The sequence below is a fragment of the Staurois parvus genome, unplaced genomic scaffold, assembly GCF_062004578.1.
Source record: "Staurois parvus isolate SC_StPar_1 unplaced genomic scaffold, SC_StPar_1.0 ptg000744l, whole genome shotgun sequence".
In the NCBI taxonomy this organism is placed as follows: Eukaryota; Metazoa; Chordata; class Amphibia; order Anura; family Ranidae; genus Staurois; species Staurois parvus.
Window position 1 is genome coordinate 107,986 of NW_028318540.1, and position 22,553 is coordinate 130,538.

At 41.5% G+C, this 22,553-nt stretch overlaps 1 protein-coding gene across 3 annotated transcripts in view; it reads right to left on the reverse strand.

Moving 5' to 3' along the window:
* NAV1 (neuron navigator 1) overlaps positions 1-22,553 on the reverse strand; it is a 277,210-nt gene that overhangs the window by 13,599 nt on the left and 241,058 nt on the right. For all 3 annotated transcript variants that reach the window (XM_089654094.1, XM_089654095.1, XM_089654093.1), the window contains 2 exons: positions 10,959-11,077; positions 730-927 (listed from right to left, as the gene is read on the reverse strand). In XM_089654094.1, the coding sequence (XP_089510220.1) occupies positions 730-927; positions 10,959-11,077 (317 nt within the window). The remainder of the gene's footprint in view (positions 1-729; positions 928-10,958; positions 11,078-22,553) is intronic.

The following is a 22,553-nucleotide window of genomic DNA, read 5'->3' on the forward strand; positions in this document are numbered from 1 at the left end:
TAGAGCTTGTCAGACCCAATTCTGGCTTAGCCCTACATGATGAGCATACTACAAGGTTTTCAGGGACAGAGCTTTGCTGCTGGCAGGTCATGGACCTGGACCTGTATAACACCCTGTGGCTAACTCAACCTGATGCACTACATGCCAAGGGGACTGCCCAAGTAGGATCCAGTGCCCTCCACAACATTAGAGGTCAAACTTGTTTCTTTCATCTAGTGGGGTCCTATGATAGAACAATCATCAGAAGAGATACAAAAATCCCCATAGGAAGAAGGTAACCTCTCAGTAGAAAGAAGAGATTCATCACCTATGGACACTAGAACAAAACTGAAGTTAGCTGTGAGTGGAAGTGGTTGTATAGGTGATGTCCCAACTGCTTATTGTTGTCAGTGTCCAACCACCTATCATATTGCATTTGTTAATGACCCGAATATACATGCAATATAACAGCAGTCGAAATGTTGTTGGCCTCTTTGGAGTTCATACAATGATCACACTGCATTTGACTTACTATGTGAAAACAAAAATAAATAGTTATTACAAGTGTTCATCATATTCTATATGAACCAACATTTTTTTCTTTACTTTAGCCAAAGAATTAAGCATGTATAAGAGCTAATGCATATAAGAATAAGCATTTATCAGAGCTAACACATCACAAAGAATCATTCTACCTCTCACACAGGTTCATTTCTTGTTCTTAAATATTAAACTAAACTTTGCACATACCAAAGGATCTGATTCAATAGAAGCTGGAGGTGATTCCTTCACAGTGTGTTCCCTGGGAGGGGAGGATGAGATGTGACCCCCCATACTGGGCTGTGGTAGATGTAACAACTTTGATTGATCCTGTTGTGCTAAAGGCCAAGGCAATGTGTCCCGAACCCACTCAACAGGATCCTCCCAGGCAGCCCTCTGTCCATGTACCTATAGAAACAACAGAAAAAAACAAGGTCAATATCTCTTACCGAGAGCATTCTTTACTTCAAATGGAATACGTATAAACAAATAACAGATAAAACTTGTTACACAGCCTTTGCATTGCACGTTTACAGGTTTTTGATGAAATACTTTCAGAACCAGTTTCTTAACAAATGTAAGGGTTTATTTACTATGGGTTTATTTAAAGCTGGAGAGTGCAACATCAGGCTCACTTCTGCATAGAAATCAATCGGATTCTAACCTCAGCTTGTTCAATTAGGCTTTGGCAATAAAACATGGAAGCTGATTGGTTTCTATGCAGATGTGAGCCTGATTTTGCACTCTCCAGCTTCGGTAAATAAATCCCATAGAGTCCGTCTACTAAACACTGACATTTCAGTTTTTGGTAGATGCTACAGAGTGGAGCCCCTTAACCTTTTATGTTTACCGTGTTTTCATAGACTTTAAAACCTACATCTTATAAGAACATGTAGTGCTCCTAGAGTTGTCCTTAGGATGCATGGTGTCTGATCTGCTTTGCCCAAACAGGGATAATTCTGTTGGTCAGTGACAGGCTATCAAAGTGACAGTAGTTGTGACAGTTGTAAAGTAATATTAGGTGTGATAGTTGGTAACATGTTAACTACAGCGACACTGGCAATCTAAAACATACTAGTAGAGTAAATGACTTTCACCTGAGTTGGTCCAACTGTTGTGAGCAAATCTATAACTGAGGAACAGGCCTTCAGGATGTGTTTTAAATGGGTACAGAGACTGATATGAATGGTTTGATTTTCTCAGTAAAATGGCACAGAAAATATATACCTTATCCATAAAAATTTTAAAAGATGGCCACTAAGCATATTTACTCCTCTATATTTACAAGTTAGTAAAATGCAAAAGTAAAAAACAACACTTTACTGGACATAGAGGATTCTTATAAAAATATATAGACACTTGGAATTTGTCATTGTTTAATCACAGTTATTGGTGTGGATTATTTCAGATATATTGTGATGACATAAACACCTATGTTCTACAAATATTTTATGTTTTGACATAAACGCATATTACACATGCTTGTTTTTTTTAGGGGGAACACAAAAAGTGTGAGCAGCAGTACTAGCATTAGGTACACATAATTTCAAATATCTTTGTGTAAAAAATATTTTTCTTCTTTGTTAGTTGGCACTAATTTAGGGTGATTGTGCTTAGGTTTTTGCTATTATTGTATTTTCAAAACAACACTTTGTGGTGGTAATCACAATGTTAAAGTGGTTCTAAAGGCTGAAGGTTTTTAACCTTCATGCATTCTATGCATGAAGGTAAGAAAAACCGTCTGTATGCAGCTCTCCCCACAGCCCCACCTAATACTCACCTGAGCCCCCTCTCAATCCAGCGATGTGCATGGGAGCCTCAGCCATCCCGGATCTCTCTCTCTCCTCATTGGCTGAGACTTAGTAGCAGGAGCCATTCAATCACAGCCAGTGAGCCAATGAGGAGAGAGCAGGGGGCAGGGCTGAGCTGCGGCTCCATGTGTCTTATGGGAGCATAGAGCGGGGTTTGGGAGTGAGCCACTTGCTATGGGGGCACTGGCCAAAAGGAGCCAGAAACACTGGCAGGGAACCCGAGAAAAAGAGCATTGGGATTGCTCTGTGCAAAACCATTGCACAGAGAAGGTAAATATGATCTGTTAGTTATTTATTTAGTTTACAAACCTTTACCCCAGGTTCACACCTAAGCATTTTCTGCAGCGTTTTGCAGAAATGCAGTACAGTCCATTTAACATGATTTCCTATGGGAAAGGTTCACATTTTCACCTGCTGCGTTTTTTGGAAAGGGTCAGGGACTTTTTCGAATGCAAAATGTTTTGTTTTTGGTTCTATAGACTTTAATGGAAATGCTGCAGAAAAGAATATATTGCGTTTTTGCTGAGTCTGGCGTTTAAAATCTGCCTATCAACAAGAAAAATTAAAAAAGTGAAAAAAAAAAAAACGCAAAAAGGCATCAAAATGCATAAAAAAATGTAAGTGCAAAAATGCCAAATGCAACACAACGCAATGCAGAAACACATCAAATGCAACCTGCATAGGTGTGAACCTAGGGACAGAATCACTTTAATGGCCTGCTGATGTTCCTTCTGCTGTGTAATAAGATTTGACTGAACAGGGTACATCATTAAAGGATAAGTTCACCTTTCAGACAAAAATAATAAATGCACTTTTTTTTACAGGTAACAAAATGTGCATTTCTTATTTTTTTCCAAAGGAGCCAGGAAAGCATTGCACCAGTGAGCAGTAGATCGCTGGTGCCATGCAGGTCACCTGCAGACCTGTCAGAATATCTGCTTGCCGTACAGGGATGTACAGCCAAGCAGATATTCTGACAAGAAGCTTTTAATTAACTACCACAATGCTCCACAGCGGCGTGGTAGTTAATTGAAAACTACAAGCCAATAGCCGATAAGGCTGTCGGGACTTGCTGTTCATTCATTCATGTAGGTCCAAGAATTATGTGGACATGTGGGCAGAGCCCTGCACAGCCGTACTGTTTTACTATCTGTCAGAGGGAGTGGTGGCGACAGGCGGCAGCTGTAGCTATGTTACATGTTACACCTTAAAAACGAGTGGAACATGTAACATGTTCCCAAAGGTGAACTATCCTTTAAATACAATTTGGGTTATTTACTACAATATGAGAGTGCAAAATCTGGCACAGTTCTGCATAGAAACCAATTAGAGTCTACGTTTTATTGCTAATACTTAACTGAGCAAGCAGAAGTTAGAAGCTTATTGGCTACCATGCACAGCTGCACCAGATTCTGAGTGCTCAAGTTTTAGTAAATCTTTCCTGTACTGACTAAATAACTAAAGAAATTGAGAATGTGCACACAATAAATTGTGTGAATATTCACTTAAGTTGTCCAATCATGTGCAGATGAAGTAGGTAAACAGGGATTTTCTTTTCACATGATTGGATATATTAAAGCAGAGCTCCACCCAAAAGGGGAAGTACCGCTTCAAGCCTTTGTTCCCCGCTCCACATTAAGGGTTGGCACCTTTGGGGAGCGGGTACCCGAATTTGACAGGTACCTGCTCCCACTTCTGCTAAGATCGCCCAGGCGATCGGAAGCGGAGGTTGTCCCCCCCCCCCCCGTAGTCTTCTGAGACACGTGACAAGGCCATTCACAAAGCGTAGCGCTTCTTGCGCATGCACAGTGGGCATCTGGCTGTGAAGCTGTAACAGCTGGATGCCCACACTGAAGATGCTGGGGTCAGGGAGAGAAGATGGCCAGTGAAACCAGTGGTGGAGAGGACACGGCTGGACCGAGGGACAGGTAAGTGTCTGTATTTTAAAAGTCAGCAGCTACAGTTTTTGGAGCTACTGACTTTTTTTCAGTTGGAAATCAGCTTTAAGCAAATCTTCACACAATATGTTGTGTGAAGATTCTCAAAACATTTAGTAAAGCAACCTCACTGTCTTTTTTAATCAAGTAATTTTCTCCTTCAAGAGCAAGGTTGACATGTTTCGCTCGTTAGCGCTTATTCATATGAGTTAGCACTAACGAACAAAACATGTCAACCTTTCTCTTCTTCCCCCTCTATGTGTAATTCTGCCTGTTGGAATTTCATCTTTCAATAGAGAGGATCTGTTGGAGTGCAGTCATCCAGGATTTTCGTTGTTTACTGTGCAGCTTGCAAGCTGAGCAAGCACCCTCTCGGCAGGTGTGTGGGGTGTAGTTAGGGTGGACTGTCCTGGAGCAGCGGCTCTTTAGTGTTGTTGTTCCGGACTCTGCAATCTCTCCCTCAGTTCTCTTTACAGACACAGAACATTTTCCTAATGTCACCAGAAATTAGAATAAAATGCACCAAGAGTTGGATAAAAGATATCAAAAGACTTTCAAAGGTGTTACCGATTACCATGTGAGTCGGAGTACAGTTAGAGAAATTGCTAACGAAAGATCTCAGGCCTTAGTCACATCTCCCCACCACATCTATCCAAGATGAGCAGCCCTTCACACTCATCACGACATAGCTTCTGTATTCCAAACTTTATATGTTAAAAGGTGGATTTTGTTACTCACCCTAAAAGCCTTTCCTTGAGTTCATTGACGGACCACTGTGCACAAGTTGTCACCAGATGACAGTCAGTCAATGGCTCTCTTCTCACTGAAGACCGAGAACTAAGCGATCAGCTGTCTTTGAACACTAGGTGAATATAAACTCACCTAGGTGAGTATAAATGTTTTTTTTTTAAATCCTAAACTTATCTTTTAAAGTACACAAGGTATTTGTTTACAAAGTAGCATTGTTACATTTGCATCTATTCTATTTTATCCCTGTGCAGATCAAACCGGGTGAGCTCCAGTCTGCATATTATTATTATACAGGATTTATAGCGCGCCAACAGTTTGCTTAGCGCTTTACAATATAGCATATGTCAGTTAAAGCAACCAGACAAGTGAAAAACAGCAGATTTTTTACAATAAAATCTGTTCCTATTTAACCCCTTATTAACTCTTAATTTATCTCACTTCCCCTTCTCCGATCACAGTGATCATTAATTCTGTAGCCCGCTAATATTGTTCCACCTCTGTGAAGAGGAGAAACAACAGACTTCTTTGCTAATAGTAGGAAAATGTACACTGTATCTATTCCTCCTGGAGGAAATGTCTTCACGCAAAAAAGGTTTGTTGAAGAAAAAAAAAACAAAGATAAACTAGTTCAGTGCTTGACTTAGTTTTGTTAGTTTAGGTGTCACTGTTAGTGGCAGTGTTAGTCATCAGTTAGTGGCAGTGTTAGTGGCAGTGTAATTATCAGTTCATGTCAGTGTGTCAGTTAATGACTGACATGTACACTGACTAAGCCCTTATGCACACTGGGCGTTTTTACAGCTGCTCTTTTTGGCTTTTGATGTTTTTTTCTACAGCCAGTAAACGCCACAGCATGTTATCATATCTGTCCATGCACACAGACTGTAATCAGCGTTTTTTGACTGAGAAAAACCCACCAGAACTAGTGAGTTTCTAGAGAAGTTTTTTGGTTGTAAAAATGCTATACCGCGGCAAAACGCAGTAACTCGCGGCAAACCGGCATTTTTGAATGTATTTTTGAGTAAAAAAATTTTTTTTAAAAGGAAAAAAACACTAAAATACACAAACGCAAAAAAACACAGCTAAATGCTAATGCAAAAATGCTGAAAAACTCAAGTTTTTAATGTGACTTTACACAGCTAACTGTTACCAGCGTTATTAAAATGCCCAGTGTGCATGGAGCCTAAGACCCTGGTCATATCAAAGCCAAATTTGAAATTGTGCGACTTACAGTGAAGTTGCACAATTTCAAAATCGGGTGACCTTCCGATTTCAGTTGCGATTTGCAAGACATCTGACACCGATGTCTATGCAAATCGCAACAAAAGTAGTGCATGCACTACTTTAGAAATTGGTGCGGCTCCAATCAAGTCGGAACAGCACCGATATAATCGCTCTAATAGTGGACAATAGGGTGCGACTTAGCATACAAATTTCAAGTCGCATGGCATGCAAATCGCATGCCAAGTCACACCCGATGTGACCAGGGTGTAAAGGTGCATTAAATGCAGAATAAAAGCAGTTCAAGTAAAATCTCTTTGTAAAAATGTGAAAGTGGACTGAAGTAAGAACTGTTTTAGCTCTTGGTAATTCTACACACCACCATCCAAACCAATACTTCAATATTATTTTATTCAGCCTTTGCACTCAAACGGTACCTAATAAGACAATAAATTTAAAGCTGACATTGCTGTTTTTAAAAGTACAGACTTCAGAGCTTTCATCCTCATCCTACCTAGTGAGTTACTAACTATTACAAAGAGTTATGTTTCAGGCTAGCTTTCCGTGCCAGTGATACATAGCGAAGCCTGGAACAAGATGACTTCACAGACCCTGCATATTTTAAAGACACGTTGGCATCTCCCATATAGCTATCCTCACATGTTCTCTTTAAATTATACATCAAACTAAACTCTTTTTGAAATGTGGAGAGACTTGCAGTGCTGCTCAGAAGCTTATTGTTGAATACAAAAAGGAGCGTCTTAAAATTGTGACTAATGAAATCAGAGTCAACGGAACCTGGATGGGATCCGCAGTCAGTCTAATTTCCAAGCGAGAGAAATGAAAATGACAAAGTCTCTGAATATCTTAGAAGATATTATGAAAACAAAAAAGTAAAAATTTCTCAGAGACAAATTAGACTGCGAGGAAGGAATGGTATACAGGTGGATCACTCTAGGCTCAAATAACAGATAAAGCTACTCAGGCAAATTCAAACACTCTATTCTCTGGACCTCCTCCACACCAGTCAACACTGGTTACCTTCTCGGATACAGAGGGAAAGACTACAGCCGCCTACTCTTCTACATCTATACCTGGCTTAAAAGATAGAAAAATAAAATTGAAGGATACCTTTTCAGAAGACAGTGTCTCTCCACAGCCAAAAAAGTATCATCCCCCCAAGGGCAAGGGGGGGGGGGGTTACAGACGTTCTTTAAAAAGAAAAGAATACCTTAGATTGTACGCCCCTCAAGAATCAGGGAGTGATGTGAATGTACAATATATATGTAAAGCGCTGCATAAATTGATGGCGCTATATAAGTACCTGTAATAAATAATAATAAAAAAAATAGGAAGAAAACAAAAACGTCAGAACTCTAGAAAATGGTCTCACTCTTTCTCCAATACTGTTTTGAATTACTCTGAAAACATTTTGTCAGTTGAAGAACAAATTGTTCTCGCTAAGGCAGGGGTATTGAATTAAAATTCAATGAGGTCCGGTCACCAAAATTTTCTTCTGACCAAGGTCCGAATAGGTTGCCCCTTTACATTCGGTGTCGCCATCAGAGTACAACTTTACATCACGTATTCCCATCACATCAGGTGTGCCCATCAGAGTGCCCCTTTACATCAGATATCCCCACCACAGTGTCCCCTTACATCAAGTATTCCCATCAGACTGCCCCCTTACATTCAAAGTACCCCTTTCCATCATATTTCCCCATCAGAGTGCCCCTTTACTTCATATTCCCCATCAGAGTGCTCCTTTCCACCACATGTGCCAATCAGACTGCACCTTTCCATCACATGTGCCAATCAGACTGCACCTTTCCATCACATGTGCAAATCAGACTGCCCCTTTCCATCACATGTGCCCATCAGAGTGCCCCTTTCCACAGTATGTGCCCGTTGTGCCCCCTTAACATAATGTGCCCATCCAAGTGCCCCCTTAACATAAGATGCCCATCAGAGTTCCCCTTAACATAAAATGTGCCCATCAGAGTGCTCTTAACATAAAATGGGCCCATCAGAGTGCCCCTTAACATAAAATGTATCCGTCAGAGTGCCCCTTAACATAAAATAAGGGGCATGCTGATGGGCACATTTTATGTTAAGGGGCACTCTGATGGGCACATTCTATGTTGTCATCATCAGCATGATCCTTTAACATTAAATGTGCTCATCAGAGTGCCCCTGTAAGACTACACCCGACTTTGAGGGCACACAGGAGCTGTGCCGAGAACTTTGCTGAAGGATACTTGTGTACAGGCAGGGAGTGGGAGCCAGAGAGACAGTGAGCTGCAAAGGGCGGGGCACACATATGATGTAATCGGTTGCTGTTACAAACACCCTGCTCAGCGGCGGATCTGTCATTGCGGGCTGGCGGTCCAGAAGGGAGCGCTATTCGGGCCGTTCTCAGACCGCGGTCCACCATTTAGTGACTGCTGCTCTAAGGGTTTAATTTTGTAGCTTCACAGGACTTTTTTATTTTCTACACTTATTGATGCTAATAATTTTACATAACACTTGAAACTTAAAAAACACTTTCTTCACATGGAAATTTTGGATTCTACACAGGAACCTTCACACACTATTTATTACAATTAGAGTGAATTGAACTTTCAGGAATTTTGTCTCATACATGATATGAGTTCTCTTGACGCCCAAGCCTTCTCCGGTATCCTAATATCTGACAAAGCTAAGGTTCCAGATCATCTTCAAATTTTTCAACCCTACGATCAGACTTCTATCCAATACAATCCAGAGGGGGAAACCCCTTTTATTTCAGAAACTAATTGAACAAGTTTCTCTAGCACACCAAATAAAGGGGTCCTCTAGACTATTTAGATCAAATTTAAATCAAAAGCAATTCAAGAATTACAATTAAAGAAGCGGACAAAGGTGGTGCTGTTGTTAAACTAAACTCTACTGTATTACCACCAAGAAGCACTTAGACAATTGTCCAATCCCCAAGTGAATAAAGGCTTAACAGCAGATCCTACTTGATCATATAAAACCCAACTAGAATATATCATGGAAAAAGCCTTAAATCTTGACGTTTTGAAATCAGATCAAGCCAAAAAATGTATACCTTCGACCCCAGGTACTCTGGTTTTCCATCATTTACCTAATGTTCACAAACCTGGCGTCTTCTTAACCATTTGTGGATTTTCTTACATATTTGAACACAAATACATAAAATTTGGGGTTTACCACCATAGTGTGGCCTTCTCTCTCTGTATAAGAGGGACGTTAGTTACTGAAAGACTCCGCCTCTCTTCTCTTCCTCTTTTCTGGCCTGGCTACTGTGTTTTTTACATTAATGCGGAGTGGATTGGATCTACATAAAAGTGCTGGCAAAGAGTGGGAAGACGTGTACCATTATACCAACACGGGTTAAAAGGGAAAAAGTTCAGTTTGACCTGTCATTATGGGTCAAACTTTGAGGTGAGCACATAAGTGTGTTGGAGGTGGAAAAGCACTAAGGGGTGATACAGGAGCACCGTACACTTGTATACAGTAGTGTGACAACACTGATCTACACGAAGTTACTGCGGATTTAAAGGGACAGTTCACAACGACTGATATTATATTAAGTTGCACAATTTATGTTGTATTTATATCACAAAGCACTGTGGATGTTACAGATATTGTGTGGGTCTACATGTGTCCATTGAAATATATGATCGGTAGCATATATTGATTATTAAGTATTCACAAGCACGGAGGAGAATTATTTACTGTCATAGCAGCTTGCTATGGGGGAACCTGCTGCTTCATGTATCCATTCACGCACAGAGCGGCCCTGTCCCCTTTCTCTTCTCATTGGCTCACTGGCTGTGATTGAAGCCAATGGCTCCTGCTGCTGTCTCACCCAATGAAGAGAAGGAGTCCCAGGGTAGCGAAGACTCTAGTGCACATCCCTGAATCGAGAGGGGGCTTTGGTGAGTATTAGGGGGGTTGGGGCGGATGATTTACAGAGGAGGTTTTTTTTTACCTTCGTGCATAAAAAACCTTGAAACGTTAGAACCACTTTAACACCATATTTCTTGTTTTACAATGGTGCAAAAAAGCTGGCTCAGTCTTCTGCAGTTATTGTAATCCCTAAACAGCTTAAAATATAACTGAAAGCTATACTTTTTCTTTAGATTTGGATAGACTGGGGAGAGGATGGAAACACTATCAGTTCTTTATTGCTGTTTGTCCCTCTGTTAAAAAGGTTTACCATGTCTAATTGTCCTGATCACCGATGTTGACGGGAATGAAAGCGAGGGAAAATTTTTAGTTGCCATCAGAACAGGAATACAGAAGAAATGATCCAACGAGGACAACTAATTCTTTGACAACTCTCTAAGAGGGTATTTCCCTTACATTGGAAAGATAGTTTCTCACTTCCTGTTGAGTCTACAGGGCAGGAATTGAAGAAAAATCTCCCCAATGAGACACAGATGGCAAAAAAGACAGCGGTTTTAACTCTCCTCTACTCTGTCCAAAAGGAATTAAAAAATGTTGGCTTTAATTCTTTAATATTTTCCACATTATGTATTACAATGATATTTCATCCCATGCAGTGACATAATAATATACCATCATTTTAAACAAACACTCTATTAGTTACAGAAGCACCCTTTCTTCAGATTAAAGAAAAAAAGTTTAGTGCCTCCTACTTTCATTGGGCTCTTAAGACAATTATATGGGAAACTTCTGCATTCAGTACACTTGCCTTGATTCCATCCTTGGCACCTTCTTGAAGGTATGGTATAATGGAGTTGTTCCACAGGTCAATAAACCACACACGAAAATCTTCTATTCCGATTGGGCAGGACAAGAAGAAGCAGGGGCCTATGAGACAAAGCAGACATACAGAACAGATTTTATACGGTGCACAAAAAGAGTAAACACTAACAATATACATACATACATGAATACTGTATATTAAAATGTTTGGTTATGGGCATTAGTTACACAGAGGGTCTTATAACGCTATTTGATTCTACCCTAGGCTTTGGTTTTGGAACTGATACCGATATTGTCTTTTCCACTTATTGAAACACAAATCTTTTTTTAGTGCGCCAATTGAATATTAAACAGCAAATGCTAAATGGAAGTACAAAACAGCAGCAGTCAAATAAATAAATATAAAATATGAGCCACATACATATGATAAAAAAAGTATTTTATGTAAAGACAGAAAAAGACAGAGTGGTCCATCGTTTTTTTTTTGCTTTCTTTTGTTAACTTTTTTGTCTGACTATAGATCTGTGTTTGTCCCCCGCATGTTTGAAGCCATTTACTGTCGACTGGCTCACTACCTCTGCTGAAGTTTATTCCAAGCATCAACTACTCTTTGAGTAAAATAATACTTTCTGAGGCTAGTTTTGAATTTTCCTCCAGTTAGTTTAAGGTCATGTCCCTTTGTTCTAGATTTTGGTTCCATGTTGAAAATACTGTCCTCCTGAACCTTATTCACCCCCTTGATGTATGTAAAGGTTTCAATCATGTCTCTCCTTTCCCTGGTATATAGGCTTGGGGCCAGTAGGTATATTTTTAACTCTGAGGAAGGGGGTATATCTCCCAAAACGAGTTAGCTTATCCTATCAAGGACACAGCAATTGTGTGACTGTTATTGCAGACTACATACACTGCTTTTATCTTCGTTGGTTTGTGAGTATACATCCATTTGTCTATTTAATAAACACATAGTATACCACGGTAATGCACGATGAGAGTGCGCCCTTGTCTGCTCTTTTTCACCAGTGTTCAGATTTCCCGATCTTTGAAGGGCAGCACCTCTTCGTCTGGCATCCTGAATTTCTTTTAGTTTGCATGAGGATTGGAGCGCTGGTTTCGTTTGTTTGTCTATTGTACGTTCACATCAGTCACTAACCCTTAAGGAGTGTACAATCTAAAGTCTAACTCACATTCATCCATATAAATACTAGGGCCGATTCAGACAGGAGTCAATTAACATGTCTTTGGCGTGTGGGAGGAAACTGGAATACCCGGAAGAAACCCACGCAGGCACAATGAACCAATGACCCTAGTGCTGCTAGGCAGAAGTTCTAACCATTTAGCCACTGTGCTGCCCAAAACCCATGAAGCATTTAAGTTATCAAAACAAGGACCCCTACCTTTTGCAGTTTTCGAGTTTACAGGAATATTAAAAATAATGGAGGGGGACAATAAATTTAAAAATCTTAGCAAGAGAGAATCCCATTGGATTTACATGTTAAATACATTAGCACCTAGAGCAGGGATATTGAATTAAAATTCATGGAGGTCCAGTTATTAAAACTTTCATCCAGCAGAGGTCCAAGTCTCATGTTTGTGCTGACTCGGGTTCTTCATATCACAGCCCCACCCTCTTACATTAGTTTCCCCTTTACATCACAGCCCTCTTCCCATCACAGTTCCCCCTTTATACCACAGTACTACCTTTCACTTTCAATAGATTTTTATTATTAAGATTTTACAATGAATAGCCATCAATAATCTCAGCAGTACTACCTTTAAATTGCTGAACCCCTTCTTTTCATCATAGCACCCCGCTTTACAATACAGCCTCTTCTTTACATTACAGTGCCTGCTTTACATCACAGCCCCCTTTGCATTCAAATCCCCCCATATTACATCACAGTGCGTCCTTTACTTAATTGTCCTTTGTCTCCCCTTCACATCACAACCCCCCACCTTTACATCAGTGTCCTCAGTCCCCATCTCATATCACAGTCCCCCTCCCCTTCACATCAGTTTCCTCTGTCACCCCTTTATATCACACGTCCCCTTCAAAGACCCCCCCCCCTTGCACCCCAGTCCTCTTTACAACTTTACTTGCATCTCAGTCCCCTTCACAGCTCCCCCCTTACGTGTACCCAAGTCCCTTTCACAGACCCCCTTTTTTGCACCTCAGTCCCCTTTACAGCCCCCCCTTACTTACATAACAGCCCCCTATTCCTTGCACCCCAGTCCTCACAACCCCCCTTCCTTGCTCCTCAGTCCAGTTCACAGCCCCTCTTTGCACCCCAGTCCACTTCACAGCTCCCCTTCCTTGCACCAAAGTGCTCTTCACAGCCCCCCCTTTTTGCACCCCAGTCCCCTTTACAGCCGTTCCTTACTGACATCTCAGTCCCCTTCACAGTTCCTCCCTTCCTTGCACCCCAGTCCCACTTTACAACCCCCTTCCTTGCATCCCAGTCCTCTTTACATCCTTACTTGCATCTTAGTCTCCTTCACAGCCCCCCTTTACTTGAACCAAAGTGCCTTTCACAGCTTCCCTTTCTTGCACCCCATTCCCCTTTACAGCCCCCCTTACTTACATCTCAGCCCCCTTCACAGCCCCCCCTTCCTTGCACCCCAGTCCTGACAAACTCCCTCCCTTCCTTGCACCCCAGTCCTCTTCACAGCCCCCTTTCCTTGCATCGAATTCCTCTTCTCATCCCCCTTTTTTTGCACCCCAGTCCCCTTTACAGCCCCTCCTTACTTACATTTGTCTCCTTCACAGTTCCTCCCTTCCTTGCACCCCAGTCCCCTTTACATCCCCCCTTCCTTGTACTCCAGTCTACTTCACAGCTCCCCTTCTTTGTACTCCACTTCACAGCCCCCTTTCCTTGCACCCCTGTACCCTTTATAGACACCCCTTACCTGCATCTCAGTCCCCTCTTGCACCCCTAGTCCCCTGTAAAACCCTCCTTTTTGTATACTGTTCCCTATTCACAGCCCCCACCTTCTTTTCTTGCAGCCAAGTATCCTTTATATGAATGCCCCCTCCCTTATATTCCCCCCCCTGCCATTCACAACCCTCCTTTTCGATCCTACCTTACACAGCAGGTAGAAGGCAGAAGGTACGGCATGCCTGGACAGAGGGCGGGACATGTGGGACATGCTTTGCATGTTAACAGGCAAGTGATTGCTTGCTAGGAACGCCAAGCAACCAATCACCGGCTTGTTAACTTGAAAAGTTGGATAGCTACCGCTGTTGGCTGGACATGCTATGCCTTCTATAAAGATGAATGCAGTATTGGCAGTGGCAGCTTGGCGAGGGGGGGTAGTAGGATATCAGCTGCAGAGGACATCCAGGCTGCTAAGTGTTACAGCCACGGTCCGTATAGGATTGCCATGCGGTCCGTTTGCGGACCACGGTCCGCCATTTAGTGATGTCTCACCTAGAGGGTTGAACACTGAATTTAATTTAATCTGCTTTATAAGTGATGTGTAACATGGCAGGTGTAATTCAACATATACACCACTAGAGGGTAGTACCATATTGGGAATTTACATAGCGTTTTTAGCTGCATTTTATTTATTTCATGTGCTCCTGTGCTAAGCTGGCAGGGATCTGTGGTTCCTATGGAGACATCGATTGTTTACATATTAATCAGCAGAATAGCCCGGTCTCTAACCACGAAGTCATGTGATCAGTGATGATACACACAATGTGGAGCTGGGAGCCATGTGGACTGGAAGGAGAGATTGAAGCCCTTATACTGTGAAAAATTATGTGTACGTAAAACCTTAATGGAGCTGTGCTATGTCAGCTGGAGCTGAAGCTGTGCCTAATGCAATTATTCTGCAGTGCACTGGCATAATGCACATTTAAATGTGAGTGTTGTTAATGAATTTTAATAAATGTTGGAAGCCATCTGAAACGCAATGAGGTCCTGTTTATGTTTTTTTCTGAACTGCACCCATGGAGGAACCAACAGTTAAAGGAGACATCACTCTAAATACCCTTAAAGGGGAAACACACACCTAAACATGTGTTGGGTCAACTGTTGGAGGTGAGGGCAATATTTGCATGGTGGTGGTAATCATGAATGAGTTGAAACTGGTGGATAAGAGGCATGGAAATGTATCTGATGTGGACGGTGGAGTACATGTTGGATGGATTGAATTTTACACATAAGACTGTGATTTAAAAGTATAAGCAAATATTTGGAGATGAAAATGGTGGTGGAGAAAAAGCACAGAAATGTTCTTGAAGTAGAACGGTGGTGTACATATGGATAACTTGGACAGATTGAATTTATACCAAAGACTGTTACCTGAGAGTATAAGCACAAATATATTTGGACATGTTTTCCATGTGTTTTGATATGTAAATTGAAAATTCTTCACTAAATATCATTTAAGTCTACTCAGACCTAAAGCGGAATTAAAAGCTTTGTAAACAAAAAATGTTAGCAGAAGACTCTGTATGCAACTTCTGTATTAAAAGTTTCTTTTCTGCCTGCTACCAGTTTGCTTCTGGTTGTACAAGAAAGTCAGGTCTTGTACAAGAAAGTCAGGTCATTGTGGGTTGGCCAATTAAGATTTGTGAATATGCACAACCTGGAAGAGGAGATTGGGAGGATGTTAGCGATGGCAATGGACATAGCATCACTGGAAGAGGTAACTTTTGTAGGTAAATGTCCAAAAAGCTGCAAGTATGTTGTGCACACTTTATGGCAAAAGCCCACCGACCACGCAGCAGACTTACAGTGCATCAAGAAAGTATTCACAGCGCTTAACTTTTGCCACATTTTGTTATGTTAAAGCCTTATTCCAAAATGGATTACATTTTTTTCCTCAATATTCTACAAACAATAAAAAACGAAAAAGAAAACACGTACATAAGTATTCACAGCCTTTGCCATGACACTCAAAATTGAGCTCTGCTGCATCCTGTTCCCAGTGATCATCCTTAAGATGTTTTCGCAACTTGATTGGAGTCCACTTGTTGGAAATTCAGTTGATTGGACATGATTAGGAAAGGCATAAACCTGTCTATATAAGATCCCACAGTTAACAGTGCATGTCAGAGCACAAACTAAGCCATGAAGTCCAAGGAATTGTCTGTAGACCTCTGAGACAAGATTGTATCAAGGCACAGATCTGAGGAAAGGTACAGAAAAATTTCCGCAGCATTAAAGATTCCAATGAGCACAGTGGCTTCCATCATTCGTAAATGGAAGAAGTTTGGAACCACCAGGAATCTTCCTAGAGTGGGCCGCCCAGCCAAAATGAGCGAACGAGGGAGAAAGGCCTTAGCTAGGGAGGTAACTAAGCACCCGATGGTCACTCTGAAAGAGCTTCAGTGTTTCTCTGTGGAGAGAGGAGAACCTTCCAGAAGAGAAACCATCTCTGCAGCACTCTACCAATCAGGCCTGTATGGTAGAGTGGCCAGACGAAAGCCACTTCTCAGTAAAAGGCAAATGGCAGCCCGCCTGGAGTTTGCCAAAAGGCATCTGAGGGACTCTCAGACCATGAGAAACAAAACACTCTGGTCTTATGAAACAAAGATTGAACTCTTTGGTCTGAATGCCAAGCATCATGTCTGGAGGAAACCAGGCACCGCTCACCACCTGGCCAATACCATGCCTACAGTGAAGCATGGTTGTGGCAGCATCATGCTGTGTGGATATTTTTCAGCGGCAGGAACTGAGAGACTAGTCAGGATCAAAGGAAAGATGAATACAGCAATGTTCAGAGACATCCTTGATGAAAACTTGTTCCAGAGCGCTTTGGACCTTAGACTGGGGTGACGGTTCATCTTTCAACAGGACAATGACCCTAAGCACACAGCTCACACAACAAAGGAGGGGCTATGGGCCAACTCTGTGAATGTCCTGGAGTGGCCCAGCCAGACTAGAACCTGACTGAACATCTCTGGAGAGATCTGAAAATGGCTGTGCACCGAGGTACCAAGAGGTACTGCAAAGAAGAATGGGAGAAATTGCACAAAAATAAGTGTGCCAAGCTTGTAGCATCATACTCAAAACAACTTGAGGCTGTAATTGGTGCTAAAGCTGCTTCAACAAAGTATTGAGCAATGGCTGTGAATACTTATGTACATGTGGTTTTTTTTTGTTTTTTATTTTTAATAAATTGCAAAGATGTCAAAATGAACTTCTTTCACATTGTCATTATGGAGGTATTGTTTGTAGAATGTTGAGGAAAAAAATGAATTTAATCCATTTTAGAATAAGGCTGTAGCATAACAAAATGTGGCAAATGTTAAGCGCTGTGAATACTTTCTGGATGCACTGTAAGTTCCACTTTAACACTGCTTCCCAGTAATATTCCATCTGCAAGACCTAATACATGCCAATCACCAAGACAACAGAGTGACTAAAATATCCTCCTCTTTGTTAACTCTGCCTTCACCTAGCATGCTAGCGGACTCCAAGGAATCACTAGTAATTTAGTTTAATTACATTAAACTAATGCCTCAAGAGATAGCTGAAGCGTAGCATCGAAGAAGAGCACTGTGGAAGTTATGTGTGCCATAAGGTGCAGGTATGCTATGCACACTTGCACATTATGGCAAGAGCCCACCCACCACACAGCAGACTGTAGTTTCACTTTAATACTGCTACCCAGTAATAGAAACAAACATATATGACTAAAACCTTAACTGCCATTAGATGGCAACCAGGTATGAATGTGGCAGCAAATGTCTAGTGGTACACTGAAAAGCCAGAGTTACTTTGCAAACACTACATGATTTGCAGGTAGGAAAGTGAGAACATGTTTTGCGCTGAAAGCGGAACTGATTTAACATTCTTCTGCTGTGTGAAGAAACACCTAGCTAACAAATGGGAAGCCTCACTTAAATATGATCATTTTACTCAGGAATGTGAGGCTAATCTAATGCTACTGTGAAGCCTTCTAATGATGCTGTTACTTCTTTAGAGTCTCAGATAAAACATGCCTGATCAATATCTTGGCAAATCTACATGAATACCTTGCTATACTCTGTGCATAACATATGATATTATTTAGAGCCAGACTGAAGGTACAGCAGACTTGCTTTTTTTTTTAATAAAGCTTTCTTTGACCCATTAATTTAATTTCAGCAGCCAATGAAGCTTCTTTTTTTGTATTAACAATTTTTATTGATTTTCACATATACAGTGAGGAACAGAAGTATTTGAACACCCTGCGATTCTACAAGTTCTCCCACTTAGAAATCATAGAAGGGTCTGAAATTAACATTGTAGGTGCATTCCCACTCTGAGAGACAGAATTAAAAAAAAATTCAGGAAATCACATTGTGTGATTTTTAAAGAATTTATTTGTCTTGCACTGCTGAACATAAGTATTTGAACACCTAAGAAACAGCAAGAATTCTGGCTCTCAAAGACCTGTTACTGTACCTTTAAAAAGTCCACCTGTACTCCACTCATTAATCTAACTTAGTAGCACCTGTCTGAGCTCTTTAAACACACCTGACCACCCCACAGTCAGTCAGACACCAACTACTACCATGGGCAAGACCAAAGAGCTGTCAAAAGACACCAGACACAAAATTGTGGCCCTCCACAAGGCTGGAAAGGGCTACGGGTCATTTGCCAAGCAGCTTGGTGACAATAGATCAACTGTTGGAGCAATTGTTAGAAAATGAAAGAGGCTAAAGATGACTGTCAGTCTCCCTTGGACTGGGGCTCCATGCAAGATCTCACCTCGTGGGGTTTCACTGATGATAAGAAAGGTGAGGAATCAGCCCAGAACTACAAGGGAGGAGCTGGTCAATGACATGAAGAGAGCTGGGACCACAGTTTCAAAGGTCACTGTCGGTAGAACACTACGCCATCATGGTTTCAAATCATGCATTGCACGGAAGGTTCTCCTGCTCAAGTCATCACATGTGCAGGCCCATCTGAAGTTTGCCAATGACCATCTGGATGATCCAGAGGAGGCATGGGAGAAAGTCATGTGGTCAGATAAGACCAAAGTAGAACTTTTTGTTCTATACTTCACTCGTCATGTTTGGAGGAAAAAGAAGGATGAGTTGCATCCCAAGAACACCATCCTTACTGTGTTCATCAGTAACATCATGCTTTGGGGGTGCTTTTCTGCGAAGGAGACAGGACGACTGCACTGTATTAAGGAGAGGATGAATGGGGCCATTTATTGTGAGATTTTGAGCAACAACCTCCTTCCCTCAGTCAGAGGATTGAAGATGGGTTGTGGCTGGGTCTTCCAACATGACATGACCTGAAGCACACAGCCAGGATAACCAAGGAGTGGCTCCGTAAGAAGCATATCAAGGTTCTGCAGTGGCCTAGTCAGTCCTAAATCCAATAGAACATCTTTGGAGGGAGCTGAAACTCCGTGGTGCTCAGCGATAGCCCCGAAACCTGACAGATCTAGAGAAGATGTGTGTGGAGGAGTGGGCCAAAATCCCTGTTGCAGTGTCTGAAAACCTGGTCAAAAACTACAGGAAACGTTTGACCTCTGTAGTTGCAAACAAAGGCTTCTGTACCAAATATTAACACTGATTTTCTCAGGTGTTCAGATACTTATGTTCAGCAGTGCAAGACAAATACATTCTTTAAAAATCATACAATGTGATTTCCTGAATTTGTTTTAAAAATTCTGTCTCTCAGAGTGGGAATGCACCTACAATGTGAATTTCAGACCCCTCCATGATTTCTAAGTGGGAGAACTTGCAAAATCGCAGAGTGTTCAAATACTTCTGTTCCTCACTGTATACAGTTGTGTTCAAAATAATAGCAGTGTGTTGAAAAAAGTGAATAAAGCTCAAAATCCTTCTAATAGCTTTTATTTCCATACACACAAATGCATTGGGAACACTACATATTCTATTCCAAATCAAAACATGAAGAAAAATATATCAAATTTGTGTTGTTCCTCTAAAAAAATTGAAGAAAAGTGAATATTAGACTGTTCAAAAAAATAGCAGTGTTTGTATTCTTCTTTACAAACTCAAACATTCACTATATAAACTGAAAAATGTTTGAAGATTTTGCTTTCCTTTGAATCACTTAATATTTAGTTGTATAACCACTGTTTCTGAGAACTGCTGTACATCTGTGTTGCATGGAGTCAACCAACTTCTGGCACCTGTGAACAGGTATTCCAGCCCAGGATGATTGGACTACATTCCACAGTTCTTCTCTATTTCTTGGTTTTGTCTCAGAAACTGTATTTTTGATGTCACCCCACAAGTTTTCTATTGGATTAAGATCCGGGGATTGGGCTTGCCACTCTATAACGTCAATCTTCTTGGTCTGGAATCAAGATGTTGCACGTTTATTGGTGTGTTTGGGGTCGTTGTCTTGTTGGAACACCCATTTCAAGGGCATTTCCTCTTCAGCATAAGGCAGCATGACCTCTTCAAGTATTCTGATGTATTCAAACTGATTCATGATCCCTGGTATGTGATAAATAGGCCCAACACCGTAATATGAGAAACATCCCCATATCATGATGCTTGCGCAACCATGCTTCACTGTCTTCACAGTGTACTGTGGCTTGAATTCAGTGTTTGGGGGTTGTCTGACAAACTGTTTCCGGCCACTAGACCCAAAAGAACAATCTTACTTTCATCAGTCCACACAATGTTGCGCCATTTCTCCTTAGGACAGTCAATGTGAGCTTTGGCAAATTGTAACCTCTTCATCACGTCTTTTTTTCAACAGTGGGACTTTGCGGGGGCTTCTTGCAGATAGCTTGGCTTCACATAGGCGTCTTCTAATTGTAACAGTACTCACAGGTAACTTTAGACATTCTTTGATCTTCCTGGAGCTGATTGTTGGCTGAGTCCTTGCCATTGTGCTATTCTTCTATCCATTCGAATGGTAGTTTTTCGCTTTCTTCCACGTCTTTCAGGTTTTGGTTGCCATTTTAAAGCATTTGCAATCATTTTACCTGAGCAGCCTATCATTTTCTGCACTTTTTTTATATGTTTTCCCCTCTCCAATCAACTTTTTAATCAAGGTACGCTGTTCTTCTGAACAATGTCTGGAACGACCCATTTTCCTCAGAATTTCAGAGAGAAATGCACTGTAATCAGCATGTTCAACATTTGCTGCCTTCCTTCCTTAAATAAGGGCAATAACTGCCACCTGTTTTTCAAAGAATGAATGACCTCACTAATAGAACTCCACACTGCTATTATTTTGAACATGCCCCTTTCAATTAGTGATTCAATTACACAGAATCAGCAGCATGCATGTCATGACTGTTGGGTCTGTTGGATTTCTATTACTCTACTACACCTGCTAGTAAATTATTTGCCATGTAGAAATATCATTTCTACCAAAAACAGTGATTGATCAGGTTAGTGATGTCTGACTGCTATTATTTTGAACACAACTGTATATACAGTGGGGCAAAAAAGTATTTAGTCAGCCACCAATTGTGCAAGTTCTCTCACTTAAAAAGATGAGAGAGGCCTGTAATTGGCATCATAGGTAGACCTCAACTATGAGAGACAAAATGAGAAAAAAAAATCCAGACAATCACATTGGCTGATTTGGAAAGAATTTATTTGCAAATTATGGTGGAAAATAAGTATTTGGTCACCTACAAACAAGCAAGATTTCTGGCTCTCACAGACCTGTACCTTCTTCTTTAAGAGGCTCCTCTGTCCTGCACTCATTACCTGTATCAATGACACCTGTTTGAACTTGTTATCAGTATAAAAGACACCTGTCCACAAGCTCAAACAGTCACACTCCAAACTCCACTATGGTGAAGACCAAAGAGCTGTAGAAGGACACCAGAAACAAAATTGTAGACCTGCACCAGCCTGGTGCAATAGGCAAGCAGCTTGGTGTGAACAAATCAACTGTGGGAGCAATAATTAGAAAATGGAAGACATACAAGACCACTGATAATCTCCCTCGATCTGGGGCTCCCCGCAAGATCTCACCCCGTGGGGTCAAAATGATCAGAAGAGCGGTGAGCAAAAATCCCAGGACCACACGGGGGGACCTAGTGAATGACCTGCAGAGACCTGGGACCAACCTAACAAAGGCTACCATCAGTAACACACTACGCCGCCAGGGACTCAGATCCTGCAGTGCCAGACATGTCCCCCTGCTTAAGCCAGTACATGTCCAGGCCCGTCTGAAGTTTGCTAGAGAGCATTTGGATGATCCAGAAGAGGATTGGGAGAATGTCATATGGTCAGATGAAACCAAAATAGAACTGTTTGGTAGAAACACAACTTGTCATGTTTGGAGGAGAGAGAATGCTGAGTTGCATCCAAAGAACTCCATACCTACTGTGAAGCATGGGGATGGCAACATCATGCTTTGGGGCTGTTTTTCCGCAAAGGGACCAGGACGACTGATCCATGTACAGGACAGAATGAATGGGGCCATGTATCGTGAGCTTTTGAGTGCAAACCTCCTTCCATCAGCAAGGGCATTGAAGATGAAACGTGGCTGGGTCTTCCAAAATGACAATGATCCCAAACATACCGCCCGGGCAACGAAGGAGTGGCTTCGTAAGAAGCATTTCAAAGTCCTGGAGTGGCCTAGCCAGTCTCCAGATCTCAACCCCATAGAAAACCTTTGGAGGGAGTTGA